Consider the following 13,293-nt stretch of genomic DNA (forward strand, 5'->3'; position numbering starts at 1 on the left):
GAGGAATCTGAAAGAAACATTGGCATGAAATAGCTATTCTTCGTTGATTTAAAATTCTCCACTTCGGGCAGCTGCAGGAACCTTTTTGGTCAGCGGCATACCATTTAGGGAGTTACTGACTCAGGGCCCCCAACAGTACATTGGTGACCTAGTTTTTTCATAAAAGGCATATCAATGTTCAAAGAAGTGCTACGTTCACTTTAAACAATTACAAAAGAATCTCCAAAGGATGCTAAGAGCTAGCTAAAAGACTCCTGCCTGAGGCAAATGAATTCAGGCCCACTTGGCTAGTCCCAATACTACAAAATATTCAAGAATTCGAGGAAATACACTGGAGAAGCAGTACGATGTAGTGGATAGAGACCGGGCTAGGCTGATTCCTAGACAGTGACCCCCACAATTTTTGTATCATTTCTCCTTCTCAAAGACATGACTGAGCACTTACTCTTATTGCTTTATCCTCCTCATCAAGACCATTACCACTACTTGTCAAATCATTCTGCATTCAAATCCTATCCCTACCATTGCCAGACATTCTTCCCAAACTGGAGTTGTCCAATAAACTAATGATCTTGTTCTACATTTCAGCACCCAAGCCCCCGCCTAAAAAATAGAAAAGTTGCATATTTAGGATAGCCCCTCCTTCCAGATTAGCCATTTAACAACTCCCGAAGGTTGGCCACGAAACCAAGGCTAACTCATCACTGAGTCCCACCTTGCTATCAGTTATGCATAGACAGTCTTCAAGCCACAAAGGACAGCCAAATAAACCTCCTGAGGAAAAATAGCAGAGGAGAAATTCACAATGAAAATTAGAAAATAGAACACTCAGGTCTTTAAATGTGATCTGGATTTTACTCCAAATTTGAATCAACGTGTAAAACTTCAGATTAGGGGATGTCCTTGGATTTGTGACAATTGATTCCTGAAAACTGTGTCACGTCAAATCATGTCGGGACTAATTTTTCTCAAAGGAACAATGTTATAAAATGGTGCTGACCAGTACTTGAATGAAGGTTGGATACCGTAATTTTACCAGACTTATTATTCTGTACTCAACTGCATAAATGATAATGTACTTTTATTAATGTAGATTGAGTCAGGTAGGTTCTGGAATAAGGCCACTGACTTTCTCTTCAGATGTGTATGGATACTGTCTGGTGACTCGGTCAGGAAAACCCTCTTTTCTGCCCCCTGCCTGCTCTTATAAATTTTCACTACTTTTTTCTGCTCTTAATCTTTTTTCCTATTTTCCCACGCTCTGGATCAGAGAATACCATAAATGAGGCTCTCAATCCATCAGTGTTATTTATTGAGTGCTTACTACGTGCAGAGCACTGTACTAAATGCTTGGGAGAGTACACCACTGATTTAGCAGAAACGTATCCTGCCCATAACAGAGTCTAGAGGGGAAGTAAGACACTAATATGAATAAGTACGCCATGATATTTAATTTAAAGGTATACACATAAGGGCTGTGGAGTTGGGGGTGGCTTAGTACAGTGCTTTGCACACAGTAAGAGCTCAGTAAATATCATTGAATGGGGCAAATATCAAATGTCCAAAGGTCACAGATCCAAGTGCATAGGCAACACAGAAGGGAGAGTGAGCTGGGAGAAGGAGGGCTTAATCGGGGAAAGCCTCTTGGAGAAGGCTAGTACTGTGAAGTAAAAATCAGTATATTGTAAAGCTGAAACAAGGTGGTAATTTAGAAACCTTATACCATTTGTCTTAACTCAAAACATTTGAAGTCAAGGTCTTATTGGATTAGAATGTTGTGTCTTGGAGTTGTAAATTGTAAATATTTGGTCACACCCCTAGGGACAGTAAACTTTATATCAATAACATCAAACCTCGGGAAGCCAACCTGCACAATTGTTTAGAGTCTGTATGAAATTTTGAGATATGCGCTCTGTAAACAAATACATTTGCGTTGGATCTCTGGCTGGGTTCCCGGATTTCCTTTTCGACTGCCAAGGGAAAACATCCCGGTTGATGAACAAAACTTCCTACGAGGGCTTTAATGCCTATAAAATAGAAAATGAAAATACCCTCGTGGTAAGATGGCCGGGTCAAAGCCAGTCTTTGGCTAAGAGCAGTGTGTTTCCACACCCTCCAATCAGGTCTGGTTTAAAGGTGTTGAGGGAACTGCAGGCAAGAAAAGGAAACATAGCTACCGACTCTGTTGTACTGTACTCTCCCAAGCACTTAATACAGTGTTCTGCACATAGTAAGTGCTCAATAAATATCACTGATTGATTTTATATATATATAAAAAAACTACATGTCCTAGGAAGCAAAGGGCCTGGATGTTTACAGCTCCTAGAAGCGACCTCCACTTCTGGAACAAAACTATGTCTTCATAAGCAATGGCTCAGAATCCAAACTTCTCCCTGCTGCTGCCTGTTTGGAATCCTGCTAGGAAAAGATCCGCCTGTACTCGGCTTTGCATCTGCCTGGAACATGTATGTGATGAGCCTTTTCTCTCTCTATTGTCAGACTCAATAGTCCAGTAAGAAGGAAGACAATATCAGATGTGCCAAAGACACAGCCTGAGTCTGTTCTCGATAGATTCCTTTTAACCTTTGAAAATATTTCTATTTTGAATAAACAAGATCAACGTTAGAAAACATTCAGGCTGGAAGTAAGGTCACATGTAAAAAGGAACCCAAAAAACTCTCCAGAGAATTGAGTACTTTTTGGCTTAAATCTTGATTATTTTCACAAAAAAAAATGTACCATGCCCAAAGGGAAAACACTGGCTTTTCTGAAGTTTTGGAAAATTCCACTTGATTTTTCCAATGTAAAACAGCCAAGATATAAACAATATCCAATTAATGCACTGGGACTGTGAAGAACATTGCCATCATTGAGGAATTTAGCCTGCCTTGCTGAAATGCACAGTATAAACAACACTGTCAGTATAGAAAGCATAAAAACAGAAATGCCCTAAGTAACTCACAAAGAATTAGAACAATTGGAAACTTCAAGAACACTGAACTGAATGAAAAACCTGCTGCTATACAATCACCATCTTGAGTCCTAGGAAATTTAAGATGAATAAAATCCAATGGAAAGGGTTTTGGAGGTTTCATTTTCAATTGATCATGAAAAGATGTTTTACAATGGAAGCTAATTTGTGGAAGTCAGGAGGGAAGTCAAAAAACAGTGCCTTATGTTTAAGGATTAATAATAATAATAATAATAATAATAATAATGTTCGCATTTGTTAAGCGCTTACTATGGCTTGGGAGTCAGGTCATGGGTTCGAATTCCGGCTCCACCACTTGTCAGCTATGTGACTGTGGGCAAGTCACTTAACTTCTCTGTGCCTCAGTTCCCTCATCGGTCAAATGGGCATTAAGACCGTGAGCCTCACGTGGGACAACCTGATTAACCTTTATCTACCCCCGTGCTTAGAACAGTGCTCGGCACATAGTAAGCGCTTAACAAATACCAATATTATCATTATGTGCAGAGCACTGTTCTAAGCGCTGGGGTAGATGTCCCACGTGAGGCTCACAGTTAATCCCCATTTTACAGATGAGGTCACTGAGGCACAGAGAAGTGAAGTGACTTGCCCACAGTCACACAGCTGACAAGTGGTGGAGTCAGGATTCAAACCCATGACCTCTGACTCCCAAGCCCAGGCTCTATCCACTGAGCCAGGTTGCTTCGCTAGATTCTTCGATTAGAGATGGCATCATCGTGCACTCCAAATGAATGCATTTAGCAGTGAGATCATCTGAGGGCCAAATTCGGAATGGCTTCACCGACGCTGCTGAAAAATAGAGTAAAGATTCTTTTCCTTTTCCATGCAAATTATTTTTAGGCAAAATGTAAAGAAAGACTACAGTGAAGAGTGCTCTCTGCTGGGCAGACATGACTTTTACATCAATTGTCTAACTGAAGAAGAAAGCAGATCCTCAACTGTAAAATGGGAATAAAACTCCCCCTTCCACTCCTACTTTCAGCTGTTATGCCCGAATGGGATAGGGACCGCGTCCAACCAGATTAATGTGTATCTACCCCAGCACTTTGAGCAGCGCTTAACACATAGTAAGCACTTCACGAATCCAATGATAATCATCTAATTATACAAGCTGGAAAAAAAGTAATGAACTTTTCAGTGAGTGAAGAGCTTAAGTTTGTGTGATGAGTGAACATGCATATAACATTCATTTTAAGAATCAACTGTAAAAGTTTAACTCTTTTCCAAATCTTTTCTGTTATCGTACAGAACGCTTTACCTTAGGTTTTTCGTCCAGTATTTGCTGACGGATCTCCTTGTGTTTCTCTAAGAGTTTCTCGTGCCGTTTACTTTGTGCATCTTCTAACTGTAAGAAAGTAGCAAAACATTCCCTTTCATCCAAACATTGATTAAGCAAGTTATATTAAGTTATTAAGATAATAATCAAAATCAGTCTTAAAAATCAGAAAATCAGCAGGCATTTTTATACTCCTATAATATACTCAAGCTCTCACGTCTTCTGATATTATGCTGGGTATTGCATAAAATACTCTTTGGTAAACTCAAAATGAACATGATTCTCCAAGTTTCAAAGTACTTGAATGTTTAAATATATCTGTAATTTATTTATGTACATTAATGTCTGTCTCCCCCTTTGGTAATAATGACGGTATCTGTTAAGTGCTTACTATATGCCAGGCACTGTACTAAGCGCTGGGGTGGATACAAGCAAATCGGATTGGACACAGTCTCTGTCCCTTGTGGGGCTCACAGTCTCGATCTCCATTTTAGGGATGAGGTAACTGAGGCATTTACAAGTTAAGTGATTTGCCCAAGGTCACACAGCAGACAAGTGGCAGAGTCAGGATTAGAACCCAGGTCCTCTGACTCCCAGGCCCATGCTCCTTCCATTAAGTCATGTAGACTGTGGGGCTCATTGCGGGCACGGAATGTGTCTGTTTGTCGTTGTACTCTATTCTCCCAAGTGCCCGGTACAGGGCTTCGCGCACAGTAAGTGCTCAATAAATACGATGGAATGAATGAATTTAAAACCTATCGTTTTTAATACTGATAGCTTTGCAAGCTGGGTTGAGGCAGTTAACTTCTTTGCAAATGTTAGTCCTATGGACAAAACACAGTTTACATCTTGTGATCTGCATTTAAATGAGAAAAAGTGAAAATATCTTAGTTGGGATTGAAAATTTTCTCTCTAGAGCTTCCACTTGACATATTGGTTAGCTATAGGTGCCACTCATTTTCGCCACAAGAACTATAATCTCAGCATCTTTACATAAAATTTGTATCCACGATTTTTGTCAACAGGATTCCAATGGACAGACTTACTCTCTTAATATATTGCACCACTTCTTGAATATATGACCGGATCATTTCAGTCTTCTCCCTGGGAGCAATAATCAATATATTACACCAAACGACATGGGTTTATATACATCCTCAAATACCAAACTGCACACTGTGATACTGTCAATTTAGGGTTATTCAAACCAGATATTCCTAACTGTTCCCAAAGCAAGAACATGAGTTTGCTCAGTTGTACCTACATTAAGAGTGTTAAAACATTCGGTTTAAATTATATTCAACTCTGAATTAAATGGGTAAAGGTCAAGTTTAAATGCCCTGAGGCAGAGAAGGAAGAGGGAGCTGCAAAATCAATATGTGAAGACAGGATTTGGGCCAAAGTATTCAGCTTCCCTGAGAAAGATGTAGTTTCAATGTATTTATCTAAAAAGTTTAGGACATTTAAAGCTGTCAGTGTTTTATCTAAGAATATTATTGTGCCTAGTCACTGTTTCTCTGAAAAGTTGTGATTTTTTTTATTTTTGGGTCTGAGGGAACATCCAGAGTTGATCGGAGAATGCTATGGTACCCAGGGTAGTGACACAGTGATGTTTCCCTCTCCTAGAACGGACATACAGTTCACCTCATAGTTTTGCTGCCAAGAGCCTTGCAGGTTACTACAGGCTGGGCCGACTGCTCTTCGGGTCAGGACTTAATTAGTAACAAAAGAGGTGCCCGGCTCCATCAGCAAGAGAGCAACAGTCCAGGCATGTAACCACAAGCTCGGGAGAGTTGGGACTCTGAGGATCAGGTCCAGAGTTGTCAAGACCGAATCCTGGCACAAATGTGGGGCTCCTGCTAGGAGGCAGCTTGGGGAGTACTCTCAGGCTTCACTGGCTTTAAGTTTTGGGATCATTTCCCTTCTCTTCCCTCTTCTTTGTCAGGCTCTGCAGTTGGCACACGTGAGGGCATCAGTGTCCAAGCAGAATGGGAATTCATAAGTGAAGGGTCTGCTGTTTCAGACGGGTCTTCTGGGCTTTCTGCTGAGAAGTGAAATCCACTAAGCTTCATTTTCTCTCAGCAAGCTATTTCCCTGCTTCAACCAACCAAGCACAATGCTCCAGTGCTAGATCAAAAATCTGCAGTTTTTAACTTACTTCTTGTAATACCACTCTTTCTGCTCTTAAGTAACTTAAGTGATAAGCGCTTTTTACTTCTCTAAGCTGTTAGTTTCTTATAAACTGCAGTCTAAAGCAATTCAACTATTTTTTTGATTCTTTCATCTTCCTTGAAAAACACTTTTGCTCTCCAACACTTGGTGTCATTTACTCTAATATTTGCTAGTTCAGTGCTAAGCTCTGGTTGACCTAATACTCATTGAATTAACTTTTAAGTGAAAGTCCTAAGTGTATAAAATGTTAGGACTTTCATTTGTGTGGGCTTGGGGAAAATTACACAGTTTTCAACTTTTGGTTTAAATATTTTGTAAAACCCCAATTCTCTTGGTATACAATGTGAAATAAACCACTAGAATCCTCCTACTTACTCCTCCATTTGACTTTTGTCTTTTGATTTGGCTTCAGTTATCTTCTCCTGTCTCTTCTTATCCATTTTTTTCTTTAATTCTTTCTTTTCTCTAAAGGTTAAATATCAAGTAAAGGAAAAATGTATAAGACTTTTGGGTCAAGCATATTTATGTATATGGAATTTGTAATGCAAATTGAGCCTTACTTTTCACAAATCTCTTTTAGCTTTTTTAACTGATTGCTCTGGCACTCCTCTGCCACATCTGTTAGCTTCTGAATCAGCTGGAAAAAGAAAATGTCAATTTGAAGTTTTCTGCTATCACAAACAAATACTTTTTCTAAGCAAGAGAGTCTCTGGTTGGAAAATACTGTGAAGATCATTTTATACATAATAAATTGCAAGTCAACCCACATCAAGTTCTCATTTTATGGCAAACCAATAAATTATCTGTCACTAACCCAACATCTCTTCTTCGAGTTTCCCACTTTCCTCATGATAGAGGATGCTAAAGGGGTCACTGCCCACCAGAAAACATTGATGTAACCGAGCAAATTGAAGTCGTGCCCAAACACAGACAATGACTCAGGATATGGATGAATGCCCATTGTCTGGGAGTGAGAATATCTAATTTCATCCACAATCTTAAAACAGATCAAAACATAGGCCCAACACAATCAATCTAGTCCATATTTGGCCTGTCAACTGAAGTAGCTCACCCACCAGAGAAATTGTATTAGATTTTTATCTTTCTCAAAGCCTCATGCATCACAATTCCACACCGCAGGATGACTACAACTCAAGGTGTTCAGAGAAGGAGTCAACTCTTGATAATGGCAGAAGGGTCAGAGAAGGACTCAGTCACCCCAGACATTGGCAAGTAACATGAAGTAGTGAGACACATGGCAATTACAATTTAATTCAGAGGGGAAAAAGAAAAACGAGAGAGAGAGAGAGAACCTAAAATAAAGTTCCTTCAATGCAATACCCTTATCGGGGGACATAGGTACATCCGTGACATGAGACTGCCCACAGGTGCCAGAGATGAGCCCCTTTATAGACTGTGAGCCTCTTGAGGGATTGGGTCCAAATCTAGTTACTTCTTGTATACTCTTTTCCAGGGCTTACTATAGTGCTCTGCTCACAGAAAGCACTTCAGAAATACTATTACTAGAAATAAGGCAGTGTGAAAGCAGGATGCCTTTATCTTGGATTTCATAAAATCTGCTCTAGTCCCTATCTCAGATCTCTCTGGTATTTTCACTACCTCCCAGAAGGTTCTATTTCATTAAGAACTTTGGGATATCTAGTTCTTAGAAAGGAGGGATTTCTGGAAGAAGCTTCCTGCTCTTTCTGTCCTTGGATGAGTTACATCTGTCAACTGATAATCCACCCTACACAAACATGATCTAGAAAAGCAATAGACCTTTGTACATTGGTAAATAATAAAAAAGGCAGTGCGTGACCTTTCGTCTATTGACTGCTAAGGGTTTAATATTTATTTTCTGTTACAAAGAATCTTGTAGGCATTTCAGAAAAAATCATGCATGTAAAAAGAAAGATGCTCATGCCAAAATAAATGAAGAATCTGTAAGAATACTCTTTAGTCCACGTCGGTATTTAAAGACAATAAAACTGAATTTTTCTATTGAATCCATAGGGAGAAAAAATAAATTTCAGTCACAATAAAACAGAGTCAGAACACTTGCATGGAGGATACAGAGAAAAGTGAGAAGATGAGAAATACTGGTCAGGAAATTTCTGGGAAGACTGGTCATCTTCTTGCCATTTTTTTAAACTTAGTAAATAATTCTTGCCATTTCAGAAAGCATAACTTGAGCATTGAGTAAATATCAATTTATAGGGTTGATTCAGAGACTGACTACTGGGGCTGGTAGATTTATGTACTCAGACAATCCAGAGTGGGCAGGAAAGGTAGAACGGATGCTATGTAATGTTAGGTGTCTTAAATGTGGATGGAATCGGTGAGTTTCCCAGGTCAAATATTTAGGCTGCTTTCTACATTCAGGTTTCTTTTTACATTTTCTAAAGTTTTAATTTTTGTGATAATCAAAATCAGTACAAAGTGCCTGTGTTTGTGCCTAAATTACTTCTCATGAATTAAAGATTGAAGGCAGGAAAAATTTGCAGTGAGTCTATATTGGATGGGAGATCCTTGTTTCATTCAATAAGACCTTGCTGATCATTCAGTGGAATCAATCTGCTTCATAGGTGTTTCGCTTAAAAAGGATGTGGATTGGTGTCGGTTTTACTTTAATCGAGGAAAAACCAGGGGTTTTGAACGATCCTTTCGGAATGAAAGCCGTAGATACGTTATTCAGGTCTCTTTTTCCATCATCTAATCTAAAAGCTGTTTTATTACTTCTAAACCTGGACTGAGGAGTACTATCTACGTAGGTAGACTTGCGAAAAATCAATTATCATATTGGCCAATACGCCTAAAGTTCTTGTAAATTCTATGGTTAAGTGTGTTCCTCTTCTAAACTCAGGCAGAAGCTGGATGGATAGGTTAAAGTCTGATAGTTGAGATCAGAAGCATTTTTGAATTTTCCTAATCTTAATTGTTTTCCAAAAAATAGCATCATTAATCAATCGTATTTATTGAGCACTTACTGTGTGCAGAGCATTATAATAAGTGCTTGGGATGGTTCAATATTACAAAGTAATATTGGGGCATCAAACATCTCAGTTTTTCTCTACAGTATTCCCATGTAGCAGGGTGCTGGAGGTTTTCTGATTTCCATTTAACAGGGCACCTGGCATCCTGTAGTATTAGGTTGAGTATTCGATTCTTCCCGGTTTCCACAATTTCCTAAGGTAATACATTTTAGCATTTTATTATCCTGGCAGTTGAGAAGTTCCTCCAAAGGTCCAAACAAATCTCTCTTTCTCTAATTTAACCCTAAATCCTTTTATTTGGGTCCCAAGAGACAGGAAAAATAGTTGGGTAGCATTCTCCCCATGAAATAGGAAAATGTATTTTAATTGGGAAAAAAGTCCTTTTCCTACCTCAGTTGGGTATATCTAGCAGTCAGTTTCATGAGAGAAAAAGTCCAACAGTAGATTTCTAATACATTATCAAATTACCAGGTCTACAATGTCTGCCTCATATTAATGTGCTACTCCACCACCCCCAAACTGATCTCATGTCAGAATTCCCCAAACTTACAAGCTTAATATGTTCTCGCTTCTGGTACTTTTCACTGTAATACTGCTCCTGACGGAGATTCAGAAGTTGCTGCTGCTGTTTGTCCTTCAATTCTATTAACTTCTGGGTCATTTCTGCATCAAGAGCAGCAAGGTCTTGTTCAATTGTTGAAGAACCATGATCGGGACTGCTTGCTTCAGATCTGCAAGGAATGCAGAGAGTGCTGTAACCGCCAAGATTTTCACCATTGAGACACCTTTTCCAGTGCCTGATTCCACCACTGTCTTTTAGTGTTATGGGCCAAAAAGACAACCTTGTCAAAGGGTCCAGATATTACAACAAAACTATTCAGAGAAGAAGAAAACTGTGCAAGTGGATAGTGCTGCCAGACTAAAGTTTGAAATCGTCCTCAAAATACTACCTAATTTATCAATAAATACTGTTAGGCTATTTGGGGTGGCCCTCCAAAATATTAGTACAATTCATGAGGGAAGAGTGAGCCCAACACTGAATTCACATGCATCATGTCTTAGGGGAAAGCAGCAACACGGTCTGACGGAGAAAGCATGGGCCTGGGAGCAAGAGGACCTGGGGTCTAATCCTGGCTCAGCCACTGGCCTATGTGACCTTGGGCAGGTAGGTCATTGAGCCTCTATGTGACTTAGTTTCCACATCTGTAAAAGGGGAATTTAATACTTATTCTTCCTTCCCCTTAGACTGTGAGCCCCAAGTGGGACAGGGACTGTGTCTAACCTGATAATCTTTTATCTCCCCTAGCACTTAGTACAGTGCTTGGTACACAGTGGTAAGTGCTTAAATATCATTGTCATCACCACTATTATCATCACATGATCTAGGGGGTAGGTGGGAAAACAGTTAGTTGGCCTTTCCTAATGATAATAATTAATAGTAATCCTGGTACTTGTTAAGCACTTACTATATGCCAAACATTGTTCTAAGCACTGGAATACATCCAAGTTAATCAGGTTGGACACAGTCCCTCTATCACATGGGGCTCACAGTCTAAGGAGAGGAAAAGGATTTAATCTCCATTTTACAAATGAGGTAACTGAAGCACAGAGAAGTTAAGTGACTTGTCCAAGGTCACACAGTGGAAATTGGTGAAGCCAGGATTAGAAACTCTAACTCCCGACACATACTCTTTCCACTAAGCCATGCTGTTTTCCATGAGTAACAAAGACCACAGAAATCCACTCTCTGCTTTGGGGGAGAGCTGGTTAGGCAAGGCCCATCTCCCTATTGAATGTGTGTTTCCATGTTTTTTGGCACATAGCTAGATGAAATACAGGGGGAAAGGTTCAAGGAGCAATTGGGCACTGATAAACTCTTCACTCTGCTCCAAGAAGTCAAAGTAGAAGTCATGCTAGAATAAGAAGTGGATCAGTACTGTTGGGTTGGTTGGCTTTGTAATACTTGTTCTTGTCCTCTGCAGCATCCCTGGGACCTTGTGGGAGCCCATTTAATTGGCTAACTTTGCAATATATGAAATTGGGTTAAATTCTCATTGTGGTTTTGGGGGTGTGTATTTCCATGAACAATACTGATCTAGGATAACGGAAACACAAAGCTGGAAAGAACCTTGACAGAACATTTAACCCAGGCTGGGCCTCCAGACCTGTGATAAGAAAGAATAGACAATCATCTGAGTCTTGCTTAGAGAAATCAAAGAAATTTTACAACATCATAGCAGATGTAGAATTTTGACAGGAAACAAATTAAGGCCTTGCATCTAGGACTGTGAATGTGGTCAACCCAAATCTTTAAGATAGCAGTGCTGAATATCTGTCAGAGAATGGCAGTTCATATTTCATTTCAGAGCCACAAAACCCTTTGGAACTGATGCCACATCACAGAGATCTGCAAGACAATGCTGCAACCCTGACACAAACTGAATACTGCAGAAGGTCACATATTTTCAAGACAAGAGCTTTCTCTGGCTGCTGGAAAATAACACTTTGTTTTGCAGGCGGCCATTAGAAGCAGCATCTTGAAAGTATTTATAATGTGGCCCCTCCCAACAATGCTTCTATAGAAACTTCAGTATTTCACAAGTATTTCCTCACACAATACTGGGGAGATGTGCAGATCACTGATTACCTTCCATCAGGTTAGGTCCATTTAGTTATTTTTCCATTTGGAGGCTATTTGGGACACCTGCTGATAAATGAATGATTTGTATTCTGTAGCCACAGGCACACCAGGATAATGGTCCCAGATGGCTTTTCATGCAGGGATGGGATCACCATTCAGTGTCTTCAACTTGAAATAATGAGCACTTGCAAGACTGAACTATTCAAAAACTATTTTAAAAATTGGGATTGAATTTCCCATACTTCCTTATTTTAATGCCTTCAAATAAGTGTCACATAAAAAAAGTATGCTTTGTGGGCTAACCTGAAGGGTCATGTTTATTAAGTCCTAAAGGAATAAAAACTATTCAGAGAATTTTATTCCATTTTCACAACAAACTTAGGCTGGAATGAACTTTTCTGAAGAAAACTCCTCAACGGTATCTATATAGCACAGAATGATTTGATTAATACAGACAGGCAAACAGACCACTCAGATCCTAAAATGCATTTTGGGGGCTTCAGTGATTCCACTCCAGTATCTACATGACCAAAACCAACCATATAATAGTGTTCATTATAAAGATTCAGTCCTGGTTCTCCTATATAGAGGACGGTACTATAAATTTACACATTAGACAGTGAAGAAAGTCATACAAGTAATTTCAGAAATGCAAAGCTTCAGGAGTAAAGGATGAAAAATGAACACAGTGATACAATTATCTGGACTTAACTTTAAACTCTTTCTGACGGCTATGTGAATTAGAAGAATGCATCCTTCTATGTCCTCCCAAAATCTTCTATTTCAGGCCCATCTTTGAATTGAAAGAAAGGCTAACTACTTTAGACCAGAAGAAGGGACAGTCTCAAAGAGCTATTCTTCAAGGAATTTGCTTGGCATTAGAAGTAGACCCAGATAGGGTCGGTGTAATTGGATGCCATTTGGTTAATGATCATTCCTTAATAGGAAGAGCACTTGCTGTTTCAATAATTGCATGGATACCCTGTTTATGCCTGGAAAAAAATGGGTTTGCTTCAAAACTTAAAGCTATCAAACACATTTTTTTTTTTGTGGGGGGGGGTGGGTGGTGGTCTAGAAACTTTAGCTCAGTTGTAAGGGTAGGCTTAATAGGGGATCTTAACTGGGTCCAACAACCCCTGTCCCTTTCTCACACCGCCTGGACAAACCAACCTGTGGAAGCAGCAATTATCTTCCCAAACTGGATGCGACCCAGGAATTC

At 39.5% G+C, this 13,293-nt stretch overlaps 1 protein-coding gene across 3 annotated transcripts in view; it reads right to left on the reverse strand.

Annotated features, from left to right (window-relative positions):
- The window catches only part of PLCB1 (phospholipase C beta 1), a 457,205-nt gene that overhangs the window by 56,487 nt on the left and 387,425 nt on the right, over positions 1-13,293 (reverse strand). For all 3 annotated transcript variants that reach the window (XM_029071936.2, XM_029071938.2, XM_029071937.2), the window contains 5 exons: positions 9,984-10,164; positions 7,001-7,077; positions 6,816-6,905; positions 5,315-5,372; positions 4,251-4,337 (listed from right to left, as the gene is read on the reverse strand). In XM_029071936.2, coding sequence (XP_028927769.1) covers positions 4,251-4,337; positions 5,315-5,372; positions 6,816-6,905; positions 7,001-7,077; positions 9,984-10,164 — 493 coding nt within the window. The remainder of the gene's footprint in view (positions 1-4,250; positions 4,338-5,314; positions 5,373-6,815; positions 6,906-7,000; positions 7,078-9,983; positions 10,165-13,293) is intronic.

The sequence above is a fragment of the Ornithorhynchus anatinus genome, chromosome 9, assembly GCF_004115215.2.
Source record: "Ornithorhynchus anatinus isolate Pmale09 chromosome 9, mOrnAna1.pri.v4, whole genome shotgun sequence".
Classification (NCBI taxonomy): domain Eukaryota; kingdom Metazoa; phylum Chordata; class Mammalia; order Monotremata; family Ornithorhynchidae; genus Ornithorhynchus; species Ornithorhynchus anatinus.